Below are 21286 nucleotides of genomic sequence, written 5' to 3'. Positions count from 1 at the left end.
AGGTAATCATGTACACCTAAATTTTTACTGTCCCTGCACTTAGGTGCTGTAATGGGATCTTCCAAGAACACTTATATGTGCTTAGGGACCTAAACTAGTTATAATATGGCCTTATGTCTCTTAAGACTCTCTATATGTTATATATCTTCCTCTCCAACTTACTTTTCTTTTCCTAGTCCATGGCAAATGAATTAAATTTTCCTGGCCTTATTTTCAGTGGACTAGTCCTAGTAAAGAGAATCTCTGAGCAACTGCTGACTATATTGAAACTGAAAAARAAAAAAGTAAAAGTAGTGCTGTACAACCAAAATGGAAAGTTATGGCTTCCTGGGAAAGGTTACAGAAGGCAAAGAGAGCATTTATGCATTATAGAGACTGGCAATAGTATAGGTATATACTTAAGCTTTGCTGCGTGGAAACACAGACATGCTTGAATTCACAGCAGATGGCAGGAATATGTTCCATGGAATATTGYGTTATCCCTTTACTCACTAAATCTTGAAGAAAATTAACAGATAAGACTTAACAAGATTAAATTTTAGTATAAATTGTTATGTTTTTCAAAATTAAATTTGAACTTAATATATTTTACAGTTGAACCATTTAAAAAATCTCCCATAGCTAAAAAAAMCCCCTCATTTTAATAGAACTCAGTATGAATTTCATTATGCTTGCTTTTTCATAAAATAGTTTGGCTGGAATGTTTCTTAAGGAAATGGGAAAAAAAAAAGTACTTTTGTCTCTTGCAAGAGTATTTCCATTTTAATGGATATCTAGAACTATTTCACTTACAACCACTAAAAGCAAAAGAATTTATTCCATAAGTCAAAGAGCTATTTTAATGGGCCAACATTAGCAAACAAAATTCCATTAGGATTTCATATAATCTTTACAAAGTTTCCATTTGCTATCTGGTTCTTTTTTCGGTTACTTTTTTTTTCTTCCTTGAATATGCTATGAGCAAATTGAAGTAAWGACAATAAAGAGGTGTTTCAGATAGTGCCATCATCTGTCACTTCCACAGAAGTCCCATTGTCCCCTAAATTTGACATTCATTCCCTTTGGCTGACATGAGCTTTTAGACAGATCTAGTGAAGCAAATGAGCTCCTTGACATGTGGGAGCTTTGCCTGGAGAGCAGGACCTCCTCTTTTGGTCAGTGGCGCTGAATGTACCTCCGGCCAAGGCCTGCTTCATGGTCTGAAAATGCCACCCTTGGCCAAAGGACGATGTGGTCAATAATGTGACACAATCCAAACTGCCTTTAGAAAATAAACCTGAAAGTGAATACAATTTGAGGAAAAAGAAAAAAAAAAAAAAGGATAGGAGATGAAGTGTGGGATGGAGAATTGACAGCCTTAGCACCAGGAGTTTGTTCCGCCCTGTTTCAGAAGAAACTCCTGCTGTATTGGAAACACTGAGGTCACCATGGGTAAAGAACTACRACTTGTATTTCTATCCTATTTCCAGAATAGGAAAGACTTTCCTCGGATACTTCAGTTCAAGGAAGACTTTAGAGCTCGATGTCTCTCTGTTTTTTTCTCATTGTGTAGCCCAGAGACTAGAAAATGAACATGGAGATATGCCAGCATTTCCACTTTTTCTGTAGACAGACATCCCAATAAAGGGTAGCAGAAATGTCCACCTGGACATCCAAAGGGAGGACTGAATGAGAGGAAGCCCCAGCTTCTGTGCCTCTTGTGAGCTGGCACACACTCCATTCCCTCTTGTTTCTGGCAGGTATTGCTGAATTTTGCCTTGAGCAGATTACTGTGAGAGGAGTGTCTCTGCTTTCAATATTCCGTGTTTATAATGGAATGGATGGAAAGAGGTAGTAATTTTTTTTTTTAACAAACTACAACAACAACAAAAAAGGCAACAAATTCTGATACCTCCCCAGAAGCAGCTATTAAGTCAAGGCAGGCCGCATTAGGCAATCAACAAGTCACACTTCTGTTTTCAACGGCTCCGATTGCCTCGTGCTAATTTTCTTCTGGATTCCACGTAGATTCCTTAATGGACTACTAACCATTATTTTCTCACCTAGTTTGCTCAGTACTGACAGATAATAGATGATCCTATTACAAATAAATTTGACACTGCCTCCATGAAGATGTGAAAATTGGAGTCGCTCATCATTATTTAAAATGTGTGCTCACTCACTCAAATGAGGTATAAGAGTCTACTTTGGAGATAAAGGAGGCCAGACTGCTGCAAAGGCTGCCTCAGTGTCACGCAGGTTAATGTAGATGTATTATGTATTTATATAGCCTATAGGAGGATAACTTTTCAGCGAATGATTTAGGCTGAATGTGCACTTGATCAGGACCCTCATTAATAATCCATGGCCACACGAGTCTCGTGGTATGAAGTTACACTTGCAATCATAAAGATTAATTCTAGAGCTGACTCTTGAAGTTTGGGAGAACGAGTTCGAAGAAACAGATGAGTCTTGCCAGAAGATGCTGAGCAGAAATCCAGGTAGACTGAGATACAGACTGAAATCCTGTGCTGTCACTGACATTTTGATTAAAATCATGTCAGTCTTTGCAGCCACGGTTCTTAAGATGGGGACAAGGCTGCTTTTCTCTGAAGCTGAGGGAGTGTGCTGCTTTTTGCCTTGGTGGTATGTTTTTCATTAAAGGCTCAGCTATGTAGAAAATGAGCTTTCTGCAATGTGTGCTCACTAGGTACAGCTCAGCAGGCGCCCAACGTGAGGCTGAGACCTCCAGGCAGCAGAAACTACAAATAAGTAATTTTTTCCCACTGGACTTTACCTCATGCACACGTTTCCATGTGAATTGCAATAATCTTCTTAGAGGTAGTAACTAATCCCGTGGGATACATGGTGGGACTTGGTACAGTGGAGGTTGCTTAACATATGATAACAGACAAATTCTTCTACACTGAAAATGTGATTTCCATGTTTGATGGGCCATCAGGGACAGATGCACAGGAAGCTCTTCAGAGCATGGATCTCTTCAGTTCATTTGTCCAACTATTTCAGTTGATGCCTGTAAAATTTGCACTGATCTACGTCTCTGAGTCTCAGCAGTTGGAAACACCTTGCACTTCAGTAAAGGCCTTTTCCTCAACACTGGGTGCCAGTAGCACGGTGTGCATGCTCCTCAGAGACATGAAAGTGGTGTGGGACAAAGCACTTGTCCAGGCAGTCACGTGAGTGCAGATGGTGCTTTGAGAACCTCTGAATTTTACACATGGCCAAAGAGGAGCAGTGACACTGAATGAGGAGAACATGAACRGAAGTTTCCATTGAGATACTACGTGTGGTGACCCTGAGACGTGTGTTCTCAGACAGCTGGAGCTGTGGAGGAGAAGGTTCATTCCCTACTAGTGGCATTGCTATTAGGGTTTGAAAAGAAAACGAAGGACATAACTAGCATCATCCTTTAAGCCAGAGCATGTCCCTCGTTGGAGGATGTTTGTTGTATTTACAACATATCCTCAATGTCAAGAAATGGGTGCGTGATAGGTTTATTAAAAGCCTTTGATGACAGCATGCAGGTTACTGCCTGGGGCTATAAAACAAATAACAGTAGTCTTCTCCATGGGTGCTATCAGCCTTTCTTTAAAAATGAATACCTTCTTGACTACACCAGTGCTGGTTTGTTAGACACGAGAGCTCTCCCCCATGGAAGGGGCTGCCGAACCCAGTCATGTTTTAGCTGTGAAAAGTCTGTCAAGGGAAATCTTGTTGTTCTTCAAGGAAAGGGTTAGTGAGCTCTCCAGATAGCAATGCACTGAGATCACCTGCTTTAAATCTGCATTTGGAAGAGCTGTGAAGACTCCACCAAGCTTAAGGAGAAGCTTGCCAACCAGGGGGAGAACGATATGCAGCACTGGTGCAGCRCCACCAAGCCTGTCTCTGAAAACATCCTCCTAAAACATGAAATCTCTAGGAAAATGCTCTCCCCCCACTCATTTCATGTGCAGGACATCTAGACTATTGCCAAGCTCGATGGTGAACTCTTGCATTGCCCACTGCAGGACGCTTCTTGGCACTGWGTGAAAAGGGCCTGTAACCTATGCTTTTGTATAACCTAATTCTTAAATCTAGCAGCTCAATTTTAACAGCACGATCTCCTCAGCTCCATTGAACGAATCCCACACTAGTCATACATGCTAAAATCAACAATTTACATCAGGAGAAGAAATTCTGGCTGTGAAGAAATTACTCTGTTTCTAATTATTCTCATGGAATCAAAAGTTTGATTGACTCTAACCTGCTCACCTCCCACACTTACTCTTCTGTCTTCACTTGCTTTTTTTCCCTTTCACCAAGGGGGATCTTTTGTAATGTATCTGTTTATTCTCCTGTTTCTTTAAGGCTGACAAATTAAGCTGCAGATCTTTTTCTTAGTGTTGTAATTGGGAGGTGGAGAGAAGAGATTAAGAGCTCCATTAACATGCCAGTATGCTGCAGGCAGTCAGCTTTGGAAATTTGGTCATTGCTTTGGAAAGCTGGCCAAGATCTGTGCCTCAAAGGTGTGAGTTTTTGAGTCTTGTCATTCTAATATTGATTTGTGGTATAATAAATGGGACGACTGATAAAGGATTGAGTGGGAGAAATATAATTAATGCCAATCAACATGAGCTTATAGAAAATAGAACTTGTCAAGCCAGCCTGGCATCAATGAAGTGTTTTTAATGCAACTGCAAGCTTAGATGATAAAGTTAAGAGGTTAGATAGTTAAGGCTTCTGCAAGGCATTTGAATTGAACACTCTTCTGATAAAAAAAAAAAAATAAATACAGCAAAATAAACCCATGTGGCATTATGTGAGGGACAGAACTGAACTTTAGCTATTTAGCCTGACTTTAGCTATTTATGAGATGGTGATCTACTCCAAACTAGCTGTTCTCAGCTCCTTGTGAATTCAGTGGAGAGGAGAGGGGGCAATGCTTGCACTCCTCATTTGACATGAGGGGATATGGGCTGGTAGGACAGAGCTGTGGCTGCAGGAGACCTTCATCATTGTGCAAGATCCAGGTCTGACCCTACTGCAGCCTCTCCTGGAATATTCTGCTCCAGAATATTCTGCCTGCAAGAAAGAGGTTAACTAGAATGGGAGAGATGGCAGAAGAGTGATGAGAACCATTAAAAGGCAGAAGAACACGTCTTGGAGCTACTTCCTCTTATCTACTACCCTAATCTGAGAGAAGGAAAAGCTTCATTAGCCTTTGCATACAAGAAATAAAATGTTCATAAAAGAAAGTTCTTCAGTCTGTTGAGTAAAAATGTAACAGGATTCATTGCCTCAAAATGAAAGCCAAGAAATTTTTTAACAGAAAAAAAAMCCCAAATAGTTTCTGACAGCGGGAATAATTAAACMCTTAAAACCTTTTGCCAGCACCTCCAAGGCATCACTGGAAATTTGGTAATCATGACAGGATATTCTTTCTTTTCCCCTCAGAGAGTCGTGAAATTGGGTCATATGGCTTCTGGTATACAAGAGGATTGGACTGTAAGGGCAGGAAGGGACTGTTAGGGTTATTGAGACTATAAATAGTTCTCTTGTGGGGAAGAAAAGAGCTTCTCCCTCTGTCATCAGCTTGTCAGCCCAAAGTATGTCTGTCAGAAAGAACATGGAGATGGGGCTGGGAAATGGAGGTGGAGTAACCTGTGTTAGCCCAACACCTCTAGGTAGATGCTTTGAACATCTTCTTRGGTGACTAGACTAGTTCAAGTGTACCAGCCATAACATTCTGGAGTGATGCTCTCACCCTGGATGTGGTTTTCTTCCCTTTCGTACTATTTTGTGCGAATATCACATAAGGATGTTGCTTTCTTCTGGGGTTCTTCTGGGGTTGGTATTGTTTGTTCAGTTTGTAAGAGAAATGGTTGCTGTCACCCTTTGGAGCGCAGACTCTTCTTTCAACAGTGATTATATTTTATCCTCCCTTTCCATTTTGCTGCATTACACCCAACAGAATGAGCTTTCAGGCTTTTCCTTCATCCCTGCTGTCCTTGGTACATTGTGAACCAGGTGTGGTTTCTGGTGTCTGCTCAACTAGCCTTTGCTTGATGCCGGGTTTCAGGTAGCAGCAGGGTTTTTGGCAGCCCTCCTTGGTGGATGCAAGTGTTTTGTTTGCCTCCTCCTCTAGGTTCTTCACAGTGTTCTTGCATTGTTACAAAATCCATGATGTGGTCACATCACCTGGAGTGGGCTATGCTACCTGACCCCCTGATAGTGCCTGACAGTCATAGTCAGAGGGTAGTGCTTTCTGTTAAAAAAAAAAAAAAAAAAAAAGAAAAACCGGTGGGTGTTTTTTTTTATTATTTTTATTTTTTTTTTTAAAAAAAAAAAAAAAAAAAAAAGGAAAAACTGTGGGGTTTTTTTAGTGCTTTTTATTTGATTTTTTACAAAAATGTAGAAAAGACCTTGCAGCACAGAAAGTCTCTTCATGATGTCTGCCAAAGAAATTGAGGTGTCTTCAGCCTTAAATGCTTCAGCACTTCACTGTCCCCAGTTCTATGAGTGAAGCAATGGAATTGAGACATATTTAGTAGTTAAACTGTCCAAAACCACTCCAATCTTTTAAATTGAGAGCTTAAAAATATCTTAGGGAAAAAAAAAAAAAAAGTATCTTTGCTACTCTTTCTTTGGATAAAGACACAAAAGACCTTTCCGTGCAAGTAGTTGCCTGTTCTCTTCATCAACTCCTCCAGCAAAGCCAGGGGTCTCCAGTTAACTGCGAAAACTGGACTCCAGTTTGAGCACTTTGACCACCTTTTTTTTTTTTTTTTTTTTTGACATATATGTGAGTCTTCAAAGAAACTGCACAGTTCAGGTGAACACTGTTGAACTGAATACAGTGGATCCTCTGCTTCCTTTTGAATAAGCAGTCTTGTTTTATGCAGTCTTATACATGCGAGGATTCTGCATATCCCTTTTCAACTCCACATGTCTCATTTAGCTTTYCTTTGAGCTTTCCCTGGGGAATAAAAATTAAATAAACTTAGAATGAGTAAGAAATTCCTATTTGCATCATCACAGTCATCTGGTTATGCTTCTTGCTACAGAATATCACATAAATTAATGTTGTCTGGATAATGTAATCTATGTATAATGTAGTTCAGGAGAAGGATAATCAGGTATATTCTTCAAGGATGGGCTTCAAAAGTGTCTACACTGCAGCTTTGTTCAGTTGAGCAGGAGAATGCATTTTAACTTCTCTTAAAGAATCAACTGAAGACCATYTGAAGGAAAAGATGAGACTTTATAGACTATAAATGCTCTTCTACCTTTTCTACTAATGATCTTGTATGTCTATAAATGCATTTACCCATTACTTGTCTGTAATCTCTGTACATCTTGCAGCATGGTTTAAAATATTTTTTGGAAAAAAAAAAAAAAAAAAGATAGAAGATCATGGCAAACTTTGCCAGAGCTGCTCATTGCATTTGGGTTTGCAAAAAATAGTTTTATTTATGCTCTGATATTTTTAATAGCATATTTCTCTGTTTSCATTTAAACGTAGAAGTGACATCTTTGTTTTTCCCTTTAAAAGAGCAGCATAATCCAGATGCCTGTCAAAAGAGTTGTTGATGTAGCATTTTATGAGTAATCCTTCTGTTTGAGTTTTTGTTTTGTCAGAAACGTTTGCCAAGCTCTTATAAACTCGCCATGAATATTATTGATGTATACTCCCTTTTAAAGAAGTGATCATCCATGCAGGAATGCAAACTAAACAGGCAGTTCTAAACCACAACTGTCTTCTCAAAAGCTGCGTAATGCCATAGGAGGAGTTCAGTTCCTCTATGCTATGAAATAAAGGGGTGATGAGCTAAAATTATATTCCCCTTTTCCTCTCAGCTTAACTCTGCTGTCGTACAGGCCAGCATTCTGGTTGGGGGACTCTGGAAAAAGCACTGCACAGAATAACTGCAGGGTTGCTGTCAGTCTGTCTGCATCTTTGATGAGGAAATGTTAATAGTTCCCAGGCTGCTTTCAGCGAGATGAGCACGACTGCAAGAAACATTATAAATAGAGCAAAACCTACTGCGTAGTCTTAGGAATTCAGCAATTATATTTCACACCCGGAGCTGTTAGGCACTGAATGGAGTGATGTTCTCATTTGTTGCTCTTAAAATATATAAATATTTTAGGCAACACGGACATGCTTTTCCTCGGACATCTTTCTTGAGTGACTTCTTGGCCTCAGTGGCCATTACCTAAATTCTTCCCATTACCCTAAATTCTTGACCAGAAGGCAGCACTGGCGGGCTTTTCCCAAGCATTTCAGAAACCCCTTGGCAAGCAAGATGTGCCCTGGTCTGAGGACCTATCAGCATTTTAGCCTGCAGGTTGGCAGCTGGCTGGTCATCGGTTGGGGAAATGGAATCTGTGAGTTAAATAATCGAGATTAGGGTCAATGTATGAAATAGCCTTGTCTGGCKGTCACTGCACAGAGCAGTTGCTTTTTCTTCTCATCTGCTTTCTTTTGCCTTATTTATTTGCAAAGGGAGTCTGCTCCAGCTGTGTCTCTGCCCACTATTTCTTCCTTTCTTTGCCCTTTGCCCCAAACTGTGGTATGTGACATAGGGAAGGTTGTATTTGCAGTGCACAGCAGCTTATAAAGGGCGTTTTTAAAGCACTTTCTGTTTCACAGTTGATTTATAGCTTGTCTGCATGGGGAGGCTTTTGCAGAATATTCTTACATAAAACTTTTTTTTTTTTCCAATTAGTTTATCTAAAATAGCTGTCTCTGTGCCTCCTTGGCTTATCATTATTCCTTTCTGAATACTTTTAAAAACACAAGTGAGCCCTGCTGGGCAGGCGCTGCGTGGCGCATTGCGTCCTCACACTGACTCTCCTGCAGACGTGCTTGAACTCTGCTGCAGGAAGGCAGAACCGCAGAGCTCTGAAACAGGCTGCAAAACAGGAGCCTCTTCCTCATTTTCCAGGAGTTTGCACAATGCAGAAGAACAATTACGAGCCATTCCAGGGTCCAACATTGAGAGCTTTAGTCTATTTTTTTTCCTCCTTCCAGCACTTCTCACAGCCTGTGTAGCTCTGGTAGCTCTTGGTGGAGGAGCTGGTCAGCCTAATTGCTGCTGGAGCTTCATCTATAACAGGCAAGCTCTGAAAGACAATCTTGCTGCATAAGTGGATTATGGTTTTGATTGACATCGTGTGAAATGATTCTTTCCCCTGCCTCTAGGGGACCTCTCTTCTCATTCACTTCTTGGAGCTGAAGCATGGTGAGCACCATGATGCACCTTCTGAAGAAGATGCTTTTTTCCCAGCAGGTTGCTTTAGGTCATTTAAGTTATAAGCTTGATGGATATGTGACCTGTCTGTATTGAAGCTTGTAGATGACAGAACGACTGTTGGCTGTGGACCTCTGCAAGGTCCAACTTCACAGAAGTTTTGGCAGTAGAGAGAACTAAGGCTTTTCTTTGGGCATCACAGTGCTTCCTCCATAACCTCACGAAGGAGCTGCACAAGGCTTGTCAGTGGGAAGCCACAGGCAAAAGTCTCCTGATTTTATGTTTTAAAGGGAAGGAACACCACCCCGGGAGCATTTGCACGAAACACTATTTTGTGGCATTGCCATGGAACACATCCAGGGGCCAAAGGCTTTAATATGAAGTCATGTGTCCAAGCAGACCTTGCGCTTGACTGGCTTTTCTTGAKTCTGTTGTTACAGTGGACAATCTGGACTGAAGAAAGGGGCAAGAAAACTTGAGAAACTAGAGGAGGAAAACCTCCTCTGTAATACAAGCCATAGTTAAATTTTGATAAGATCAAAATAATTTCCAATAATTTTTTTTTTTGGTTAAGCAAAGGAACCCCTTCTTGAAAATAATTTATGCTATCACTGTGTTGCTGCATGTAATAATTTTGACTTTTCTTTAAGACTCCAAGTAGAGTGGCTGGAAAATGGAAGAAAGCAAACTGAACTTAAGCCTTTTCCTTCATGGTGAAGGATTATTGCTTTTCTGGCTCCCTTTTCCCTTCTTATCCCCTTTTCTGCAAATGTCCTGTATCCAGCTGCGATGTCTATGTTGCCTTTCCCTCTGGCGCTGCCATCTAGAGTCTGAAATAATAGTTTGTAAATATGCTTCATATTTCATATTTTTCGTGTTTGAGGTAGGGAAAAAAAAAAGATTTTTTTCATGTGAAAGTGTCACATTATTATTATTATTATTATTATTATTATTATTATTATTGTTATTGTTGCCAAAGACTCCTTTTCCATTCTGCAAGGTCTCTACGTGCTCTGGAGCAAGAGTCCTGAGATGATTTTGAAAAATGTATGTGTCCCTAGGGTAGATTTCCAGTGCAGCTCTGGCCTAGTGTTGCCCTTGGAGATGATGGGGTAACTATGATATGATGATTCACTGTCTATAGGAGAAATGGCTCCCTTGAGTATTTTTTCCCCTCTTTCCATAAACTCCTTCATGAAAACAGAGTGCTTTCTGAAAGAACAACAACAACAAAAAAAGGCTTTCTATTTCTGTTTGAGCTTTTTCATACACACCACGCTAAATTCTTTAGGCATGTCGCAAAAGTCAGGAATGCTCAGTTGAAATATCTCAATAGCACATTCGAGAAGCATTTGATAGATAAATAGACCATCTATGTGAAAACGCTCAACTCCAAAACGAGTCGCGTTCTGTAAGCAAAGCAGAATAAGGAGGAGAATGTGGTTCCAAATCACAGAGAAAATGAGAGTGATGGGGCATAGACAAGATGTTTATTTACATGTACGTGCAGCATTCCCCAGACATTTCATTTGCACTTGTATTATCTTCCCTTAAATTTTCAAGAAATTAACCTYTAGCTGGTTACTGCTTGGAGGTGGATCTGTTTTACTGCATGAAATGAGGATTAAAACTTATAAATGTTTTGTCTGTATTCTTAATGGTATTACTTTTGGGATGTCAACTCTCCCTAATCCCATCCTTTCAAACCACTTTTTTAATGGTGCAGTCTCTCTTTTTTTCTGCCCCCATGGGTAACGGCACCTCTTGCCTTGCAGTCAGCTCTTATTAGCAATCCCTCATTGCAGCATGAGCTATTTGATCAACTCATCAACCCGAAGTTGCTGTATGCTTCATTTGCAGGATAATTGTAAGAGTTTATCAGTTTCATTAAACTGTCTTAAAGGAATATAACACAGCTCAGCGGAGCTCACAGCAGGACAGACCTGTTGGGTGACCTTGGAGACATTATTTAGATCTTCCATGGGCTGCTGTTTCTTTTCCTTTATGTTGCTATCCTGACCTTTAGTACACATCAAACCATACCCATGTGACCTGAGAGCTTTCCAGCACCTCATCGGTTTTGTGCTTTCACAGCACAAGGGATTTTTGTGTTCGGTCAAGCTCCTCAAACACAGCAAACATCCTACAAATAATTGGTGACACTGTGCTCATGGTGCACAGAGATACCTTCCACCAAGATGTTTTGCCTGGTAAAATTTCTACAGCTTGTAGGTAGAACTAACAAGCTATTACTCTACCAGCTCAAAATATTATAATTAAAATAAAGTATATTTTATATAAAATGAAAAAGACCAGGTTGAGGCAAAGGCAGAGACGCCTTGGTTGCGCTGTTCAAGAGAAGTGCACTATAAATTTTGAGTTAATCTATATCAACTCACTTATTCAACTGAAGCTCTCTTGTTGTTGTAAGAATCTCCTTTGTAGAGCCTCATAGTCCCATGCTGAAAATGTGAAATCAATAGGTACTGTTACAGGCACTTTAAAAAAAATGGTATTGATTCTCAGATAATGACAGCAGTTCATTCTTGCAGGATTACATGCCACTTCCTGTCATAAAGATTACTTTCATATATATTAGATCTGAGATGGAGAACATAGGTATAAAACTGCTTTGCTTTAATGAATAGTCACTTTACTCTGGGCATTAAAATGAGATATATTTCCTTAAATTTATCTCCAGGGATTATTTTTATTTCATGGGAAAACCCTGCGCTACCAATGACTTCTATAACACTATTAAACTTTCAAATAATCTTGGATTGCTTCTTTTTGTGCAAATGCTTGAACTAGTCTTCTCTTTGATAGTAACTAATTAAGCAAAATATCATGCTCTTTCTGGTCTCCTCCACATCCTTGATTAGAGGGTTAACACCGTGATATCTTGAGTATTAGATATTCTTTGCCAAACCCTAAGAATCTACCACGTCTAATTCTACATACTTCGCAGCAAATTTTTGTCAYTTTTAGTAGATTGAATTCTTCATGCTGATCATCATGACGTATAGCATCTCCCATTGTGGAATTATTTTTTTCCTTGTATGTGGTRGCTATTTTTATTAAGCATAGATGACTCCATCTTCACCTAYCAAAATAATGCTTTTCAACTCTTTCTAGGTAATCTGGCTTCCCAGAAACCCCCTGCTAAATGCAAGGGTTTGCTGTCCTGTCTACTGACTGTTACACCTGAGGCTGGTTTTAATACAGATTCTGGACATCATAAGGTAAGTTTGTGGATATCTGTTCTGGTTGTGTTTTCATTTTCCTTTTATGACCTCTTGTCCACTTACACAAACACAATTTGGGTTACTCTTTCCCTTTCAGTGACTGCAGTAAATCCATATCAGAGCCCATGCTACTGAGCTTTGGAGTTGCAATAGAAAAATAAGGTAGCAATGCTAGTGCTGTAAATCAGCAGTAGCCTCTGCATTTGGTGGTACAGCTCCAGGACAAGAGCAAAGGTTATATCTCAACAGCCTCACTGAAGGCTCATGGCTGTATATTTTATAAAACCATAGAAGGCTGTAAGCTAGTTGTTCAGGTATTGTCATTTTTTGAGTTTTAAACTGAGAAATGTGTGCATGTTTTTGTATCAAAAATGAGAATATTCTGTAAGAAAATGATCCTTTCCCCTCCAACCCAAATTCTTTTATGTGATATCAGAGTGGAAACTTGATTTAAATACTTGATTTCATCTCTGAAGGAATCATATGGATTTTCATCTTCCAGGTATTGAAGGAAAATTCAATTTAGTGGACACAGATTTGATTTCTGGGTCTTTTCTTCCCCCCCTCTTCCTCACAACCTTGATCTTTGCTGCCCTCTCCTCTTTCAGCCCGTTGTTATTTTACTTCCCTCATTCCCATTCCTTGCCTTTTACCCAGTCTGCTTTTTTTTTTTTTTTTTTNTTTTTTTTTTTTTTTTTAAAGTCTCATGGAGCTGATCCCAGCCTTTGATGCCATTTTACAGCTTATTTGTTCTATTGTTTTCCTCCTTTGACCAGTTTTCTTGCTTATCTCAACCAGCTATTTAGAATCATAGCATAATTCACATTGGAAGGGATCTCTCCAAATTTTTTACTTCAACCTCTTGCTCAAAGCAAAGCCAACTAAATTGGGGTTTTCAGGACTGTGTCCAGGCAGGTTCTGAATATCCTCAAGAACAGAGATTCCACAACATCTCTGAGACCCTGTTCCCTTGTCTGACCACCCTCCTAAGGAACCTTTTCCCCTTCTCTAATCTAAATTTCCAATGTTGCAGCTTGTGTCCTCTTGTAGTGCCACTATGCACATCTGAGAATAGAGACACTCCCATTAGGTAGTTGGAAACCATGTGAGGTCTCCTATGAGCCTTCTCTTCACCAGGCTGAGCTGACCCACCTCCCTCAGCTTCTCCTTGTACGTCCCATGCCCCAACCTTCAGTGGCCTCCTCTACACTGCTCCCAGATGTCCATGTCTTGTCCTAGAAAAGAGGAGTGCCAAGGGAGGGGAAGGGTCTCTTYCCTATGCCAGCTGTTTGTGCCTTTGCTGATGCAACCCAGGGTGGATGCRTTGACCTTCTTTGCAAGAGCACAGTATTGGCTCAGGTTCATCTTTCTTAACTTGCCCTTTGCCAAGACCATCAAGTCTTTTTAGTCCTTTCTTTTTCCTCTTCTCTATTTGCTCTTTCTCCACACTGTGTTGCCATCTACAACCATGCTCAGATTGATTTCCAATGCTTCCTTGTTGGATACTTTAGTATACCCAACAAATCCTCATCATAATCTTTCTGGCAGTCTCTTCCTGTATTTGCAAGTATAAGTAAAAATACTGTGCTTTGGGAATGATCTCCACGGGTGTATTTCCCTGAGCAACAAGCTTACAGTTTTCAGTGTACCTTTGGTAATTTAAAAACCTTTATTCAATTCCTATCATTAGAATGTTCATGATAAAACAGGAAAATGTGTGTATGTGTAAGTGTAGATAGGGAGGTGTATGTAATCTTTTTCTGTATGCTGCCAATAAAAAAATCATAAATAGCATGTATAATAATGCATATATGAAACTGCTGCTGGAAATGGAGTCTAAATTTTGAATAAGGCTTTTATTTTACATTTTTCTTTTATGTTTGTTCCTGCATGTGTATATAATGTTGTAAATTGCAGATACCAACAACTGTAATTGTACTGTGGTAGTAGTGAAATTAAATGTTCACCAATATATTTTTTTTAAGTAGCTCTCCCAGTGAATAATATGTCTGTTTTTTCGATACTGGAAGTGAATATATATGGTAGGAGACATTCCCCAGGATGGGCACTTCGGAAAACCATCTCAGCCTTAGCTTGCCAAGCTGGTGGGGTGGCCCTTGGGCAAAGCACACACTGCTGTGTGCTTTGCTGACTTGCTCATATGTAAGCTGGATACAGGGAAAGGACCCAGGGCAGCAGCATTTCAGGGTTTGCACCAAAATTAGTGGTTTGCCCAGGATGGCTGAAATTCAGGTGCAAGCTCCTTGCTTTGGTATTTATCTATGACCTCATATGTGGGTGCAGAAGAGAGGAGCTGACAAAACAGGAACAAGTGAAGAGCTGTGGCTGTGTTGCAGTTACTGCAATTGCAGCAGTGCTCTGGGCCTGTTGGACTGATTGTTTTTTGAAGTGTTTTCTGGGGGGAGAAAGGGTTAGGGTGTGTGTATAAACTCAAAGCGAGACCTCAAATGACCACCCGCACCGAGGTGCTTGAAGAGAATGATTGAGTTTTGCTTTTCATTTTGGTGTTTTTTTTTACGTGCGTTGAAGCAAAGATTTGGGCTTGCTCCACTTCATTCTCCTGAGGATAAGGAGCAGGTAAAATGAAGCAGAACATGTTAGTCACAGACGTCGGGGGTCATGGTTTCTGTATGAATCTGTGATGAGCTTTGGGATGCGGCAGAGAAACCACAGCGTGACCTGGCTTGCGTTCAGCAGGAACGCCGTTGGCTTGAGCTGCTCGGGAAGGACCTCGGGAGGTCATCCTGGGAGCTGCAGCAGGCGGATGGTGCTCGTTGAATCCCATGTGCTTGAGTCCCTCTAAGAGCATCTGCACTGGCGAGTCCCTTCAAGTGGGATGTGGTATCGCTAACCACTAGTGGAGCGGGGAGTGCAGTGAGACATAGCTGATGTTAATGCGAACGTCTCCACAGGTGCAAAACTACCCATTTTGCTTTCTCTCTGTAGATAGCACATGTTATCTCAGATTTAGTCCCCGAGCTTGGAGCCGTACGTAGAGCCCCGCTCCTAACACTGCCCCAGCTGGCAKTTGCTGCACCTTGGCTCCTGTGCCGTTTAAGTGCAGGTTATATACTCTTACTCACAGAGCACTGCGAGCCCTACAGTAGCCGTTAAATGCTTTTAGTTCCTCAGGAGAAAACAGCTATATTAAAAAAAAAAGGGCAAAATATGTATGTTGATAGTATAAAATGCCTGCTTGCAGTCGTGCAGCGGTATGTTAACTCCCTACCCTTACAGGGTTGCTTTTAAGGCAGGGAAGTATGCTTTGGAGCGTTTTGTGTTGCTGTACAAATTAGAGGCTTTTATCCAAATTACTTGTTGGAATCGGAGGAGAGGCACGCGAGGGTTGCTAGGATGCCCTTATTTTCGCTTTCAAGGTTTGGAAGCAGAACTAAAGCTTTGGAGCATCCGATTCTTCTAAAAATTAAGTCCTTTCACGGAAGCAGTTAAATATTTTTTTGTCAGCTCTAATAATAATGAGGTTTTGGTGCYGGGATGAGCAATAATTGCAAATGGCAAAAAGTCATCAGAACATTGTTACTCAGATTGCAGATTTTATTAATAGTAAAAGAAATTATTCACCTAGAAAGGCTATTTTATAAGTGCTCATTTACATGGAGACTTGCTGCCTAATTTATTTTGTTTCAAAAGCAAAAACAAAAAATAACAAGTCTGCCCTCACCTTCAAMGCCCTTGATTATTCTGACCTTCCATCTGGTTTGTTGTAATGTCATGTACGTCCTGCTTATTCAGGGGACCTGTCTCTTTTTTGCTCCTTCCCTCTCACAAATGTATTGTGTTGTTCCTGGGTTTATTCCATCAGCTGATATTACTCCACATCTCTCCACTGCTTTCCTTTCTTCTGCAATTAGGTGGATTGTCGGTCTCACTGTGAATGGCTTCGTAGGTAGAGGTGCTGTTTGGCCTTTTCCTTTACATGTTTCTGACCTAATGAGGTGTTGGAAATGGAGGCATAAATTAAATTTTCATCTTTTTTCTCCCATTTCTTTTATATTGTTTTGAACCTGAGTCCTGATTAAGTAAGGAAACGGAGCACATTTCTCACTCGAGGAATGCAATTAGTCAACGCGACTGCCCCACATGCTCAAAACAGGGTACATACTTAAGTACTTCTTTAATTGGGGCTTTGGCTGGTAAACTCTTCAGGGTATGGGTACAGACTTTGCATGTTTCTGCTAAAGAATTCACATAGAGAACACTGCAACAGCATGAATATTCAACAACCATGTGGCCTTTATTCTTTACGCTGAAATATTAATACAGGCAGTGATTCTGCACCTAATCCTAAGAGATCAGCTGCATCTAAGTAATCCTATTGACAACATCCCTCACGCTTCCAGGTCTTTTTGCAGGATCATGCCCTCCTGGGCAATGCTGCATACCAATTTCTTTCAGTGAGGCAGGAGATCTACAGCTGCTGTTGCTGAAATGATGATGGGCTATCGAGCTGAAGGCAGGCAGGACGAGCTCCGCTCCTCGCGGTGCCACCGGGTCACCCTGCCAGCCCGCAGAATGACATGAACGCCAAGGGGGGAATAAAGCCACTACTCATCTCCGCAGAAGTAATTTCAGGCGCATGGATGGAGACGTGCTTTGCTGTAATGCCCATTGTGGCAAAGCTCTCTTTGAACTTTGTCAGTACCAAATTGAGACCCTTCAGCTGGTGGTTTTGTCACGCCGCGGCTTTCAGCATCGCATTGCAGATGACTCGGTGGCAAAACAGCTTCAGGGGGGCAGGACACCTGAACTCGGCTCTGCCCTGGACCGTAACTTTCAAATACGTGTTTCAAAATGCSTCCTGGAGGCTTATGAGTCTGTTTTCTACACTGATCCTTAAAGCATGCCCCACCAATTCTGGTCGCAGCGTTAGTTGTTTAAACTCTAATGTGTCTCAACACAAAATTATACAGGCTAAAGTGAAGATGGTTGTGGCACTGGAGCAGATTCTTCTGTTTCATGTATATTTGAAAGCTGAGAAAGCTTCTGCTGAAGTCAGACGCCACAGGCTTGTCAGATTGTTCACGAAAGGAAAGATCGCTCTTGGATGGAATTAATTTGCAGTATCTCATTTACCATCTTGAGTTTTGTCATGAATTTCCCCTACTAGGCAGTCTGAAATGCCAAGTGAAAAAGTGTTTCAGTGAGAGATAATATAATATATTAAGAAAATGTTATTGATCACATTATGCTTTTACTGGAAGATGACTTTTTCTGACCGGAACACAAGGGACTTTGCCTTGTTAAGATAGGAAAATATATTGTAATATGCAAACAGGATTATTGTTAAGGTCATAGCATCTGTTTTTACATCCCATTTCCCCTGGAAGTGAGCTTCTGCACAGGCGACACTGTCAGCCAGGCTGCGATAAGAACAATTTCAGTTTTAAACTTTAAAAGCAGTTGCAAAAAGTATTTGTTTCACAAAGAAAGTAAATGCTGTCCTGGACATCAGCAAAGGTCAGACCRTGCCATTCCATAGGCATTGCTATAAGCACGATGGTGGACTCTGCTGGGGTTCTCATTTGTGTGTTTTTGGTTTTGTCTTTTTTTTTTTTTTATTTTAACAGTGCTTGCTCCGAATCCATTGGCTTGTGTTTTCTCATTGTACATGCATTTATATGTATGCATTGTAGGCAGAAAAAATTGTACGTTTTGAGTTAGAATGGCTTCCACACATGAGGACTAAGGCACTTAACTTTTATGTGGGAAGATCATCCGAGTGGAAGAGTCTGTGTTGCTCACAGCGAGCTTATGTGAGTAAATGAACATCATTATTCAACAAAGTGCGGGGACATAAATTTGTGATGGTATGCCCAGCACATTCAGGACATTTTTAGACATGCTTGATTTAAAGTGGGCTCCCACTGCATAAGCAACAGCAACTTTCTGCTTGCTCAAATTTATCCTTAAGGGTAAGCATATCATTAGTATGATACTTCATAAAGGTATTTTAAGCTTTATCTAATGAAACTCACCCAAAACACCGTGTCCAAAACTGAAATCTTCCCCAAATTTCTTGTTTGAATGATTTAGATATTAGTATTARCAGCCACGTTAATTTAGACTGGAAACATAGGCTCATTTTACATAAGCCAATGAGGGTTGTGCTGTAAATCTAAGAAAATGTTTTTTTCTCTGTTTGTTTTTCTTTTGTCCCGCTCCACTTCCAACACATCCCTCCAGTGGTTTTCTCCGTCTTTGTTGCAATAAATCTCCACTTCAGTGAATTTGAAGATATAAACCTGACTTCAAAAATTCATCTCTAGTACTGTAGTGAGTTACTAACCCACTAAAGATTTCCACACTGCAGAATGTTTTCTTCACTTCAGCAAGCCAGTTTCTACATAGACAAAACAGCTAAAATCGTTTTCAGTTGTCATGTCTCCTCAAATTTAATTATTCCTTCTTTGCTGCTTTGACCAGTTCAAGGAAAGGTAGTGGTGGTTTTAGCTCTGAGATATTAAAAAAAATAAATAAATAAAAATCAGGGAACCCATCTAAACTGCATGAAAGAAAGACCTATTTTCCTTGCTGCTTTTGCAGACTATTCCTGCAGCACGTTGATAGCCATGTGCAGGAGAGAGACTATTTGTGTTCTTACAGCGAGCAGTCAACATTAACAATTAAAAGTTTTAGATGCTGGCTTTTAAAAGAGACCAAAAAAAAAGAAAAAGAAAAAAATCCAAGTTCATAGATTTATTTTTCCTCTTTAACCGCATGAATTTGTCCCTTACTTAGCTTATTTAGTGTAATAAACATGACCTGAAATACAAGTGTAGCAAAGTTTATGCGAGAATATTGCTGCAAGGCATTTTCCATCCTCTCTGCTTCTCAGGATATTCAAAACAAAACAAGCCTCCAACAAATTAAAAAAAAAAAATCAACTGAAATCCTCAAATTTGATTACACCAAAGACACTATACTTTCATGAATTTGAGTGCTTTGTAGAGGTAGGTGCTCTGTCCTCTTTGTACTTTTAAGAAGCTTATACAGAGGAAATGGGGATTAAACTGAAAGGGAGTAGTAGCTACTAGTGTTATTATATAGGAAATTTTAGCTTTTGGATCTTGCTTTCAGAGAAGGAGCGTCACAACCATCGCTATACTCCAGAATCCCCGTGAGATCATGGTTCAAGGTGCCCTGGCTTGTAGGATCTGGATGTCTCTGTCAACATCTACCATGGGTAACTCCCTGTTCTAAAAACACATTATGTCACTGCCTATTTTCCTACTTCTCGTCAGGAAAAAGTTACTCAGCTTGAGTAGTTGTCTGATGTTCCATCGCTCACCCCTCTCATGGAGCATCTTTTGGGCAAGAGTGAGTGTTTGGATGAAGAGAGCAGGTAGGTCTGGCTGGTAACGTGTCCCCTTCTCTCCTCTCAGACTGGGTAGAGTTATGTCGCACGTCACAGCTCCATCAACACAGCTGTTCGGCATTTCCTCTCAACCTTTTGTTACTAGCTCCCCAGACTGCTGTTTAAAATACCATTTGAATCAGCTAAATCTGGCTAGCCCTGTGGATGAACTTTAGTACTTAGTTTGATGCGAGTGAAAAGATGAATTATTTAAGCGTAAATCCATTTAGTTTTCATGTTCCTGTCCTCATGAACCKAGAGACTGGGGGAAGGGGAGAGAAGGATGAAAACCCACAGGAGAACAGATTGCACTGCTTAAATCATAGCTAAGTTGGTTTATTTGTTTTTGAAATAGCGCTTGGTGGGTCTGTAAACACAGGGAAGGTATCTCTCACTCTTACTCTTGTTTTGCACTGAACATGAAAATTTGTTGATAAGCAGAAAAGATGACAGTCTATAAAATCCCCTTGTACRTATGTAAAAGAGTTGGGTGCAATGGCATGAAAAATATCTCTTTATTTATGTGCTTAATTGCAGTGCAGTGAAGAACAGTACGTCTCCTTACCAGTATGTGGGCAAAAACATTTCCCTAAGCAATTACAGTGACACGAAGATCCAGTCCTTCAAGAATGCAAAAAGCTTGCTTATATTCTTTTAATGCTTGTAGGACTCTCTTAAAAAGCCTTTTGCAGAAATCACCGAAATTGCAAGATGCAGACCATGTTATCTCCGATGATGGTGAAAATTGCAGATCAGGGCAAGAGGAGAATTTCCCCTTGCTTAGTCATAACCTGCTCGTGTGCCGTTTTATGTCCCCATGCAAGGCAGATCTGTACAGGCTGGCCTTGAATAACGGAGTTGTCATTAATATGTAGCATGAAAAGAAGATTGGTTGTGTACGCTTGATTTAGGGGGAGCCAGGACTGGTGAGTTCTGCTGTGCACCAGGGGATATTTATGCTGCTAATGTCTAAAACCCAGCCGAATGTGCCGTGCGCTGCAGACGTTTCCAGTGGCGAAAGCAAAGGGTGTGTGTCGCAGGAAATCCGGTTACCCCGATGCTGGAATGGCCTCGGCTCCATMTATAACCATGCGGGCTCTTCAACATGCACAGCAAGCCTGGCAAGCCGCTGTTTAGTCACTGCCTGTTACAGGATTATCAGCTTTGAATCAAAGAAAATAATTCCAAATATGTTAGGATTTAGGGTATATTGTTTCTTCTTCATCAGTTTCTAATGCCAGAATTGTTTTTTTCCAATTTATGTGCAAATAGGCTTCCAAAATCTGTTGCTGTGAACTGAAATTTTGTCAGATTTTTTTCCCTCATCAAATTACTCCTATTTTGCTAATAACTGTCAAATTGCACCTCAACTCAGCATTTTCTTGATTTATCTTGCCTGCAGTAGCTAGCAG

At 40.5% G+C, this 21286-nt stretch overlaps 1 protein-coding gene across 1 annotated transcript in view; it reads left to right on the top strand.

The window, feature by feature from the left end:
• The window catches only part of KLHL29 (kelch like family member 29), a 328883-nt gene that overhangs the window by 47090 nt on the left and 260507 nt on the right, over positions 1–21286 (top strand). The window contains exon 3 of the mRNA XM_026044925.1: positions 12369–12475. Within this exon, the coding sequence (XP_025900710.1) occupies positions 12369–12475 (107 nt within the window). The remainder of the gene's footprint in view (positions 1–12368; positions 12476–21286) is intronic.

This window comes from Nothoprocta perdicaria, unplaced genomic scaffold (assembly GCF_003342845.1).
Source record: "Nothoprocta perdicaria isolate Ctin4 unplaced genomic scaffold, notPer1 scaffold_39, whole genome shotgun sequence".
NCBI lineage: Eukaryota > Metazoa > Chordata > Aves > Tinamiformes > Tinamidae > Nothoprocta > Nothoprocta perdicaria.
This window is presented reverse-complemented; position numbering and strand designations above follow the sequence as displayed.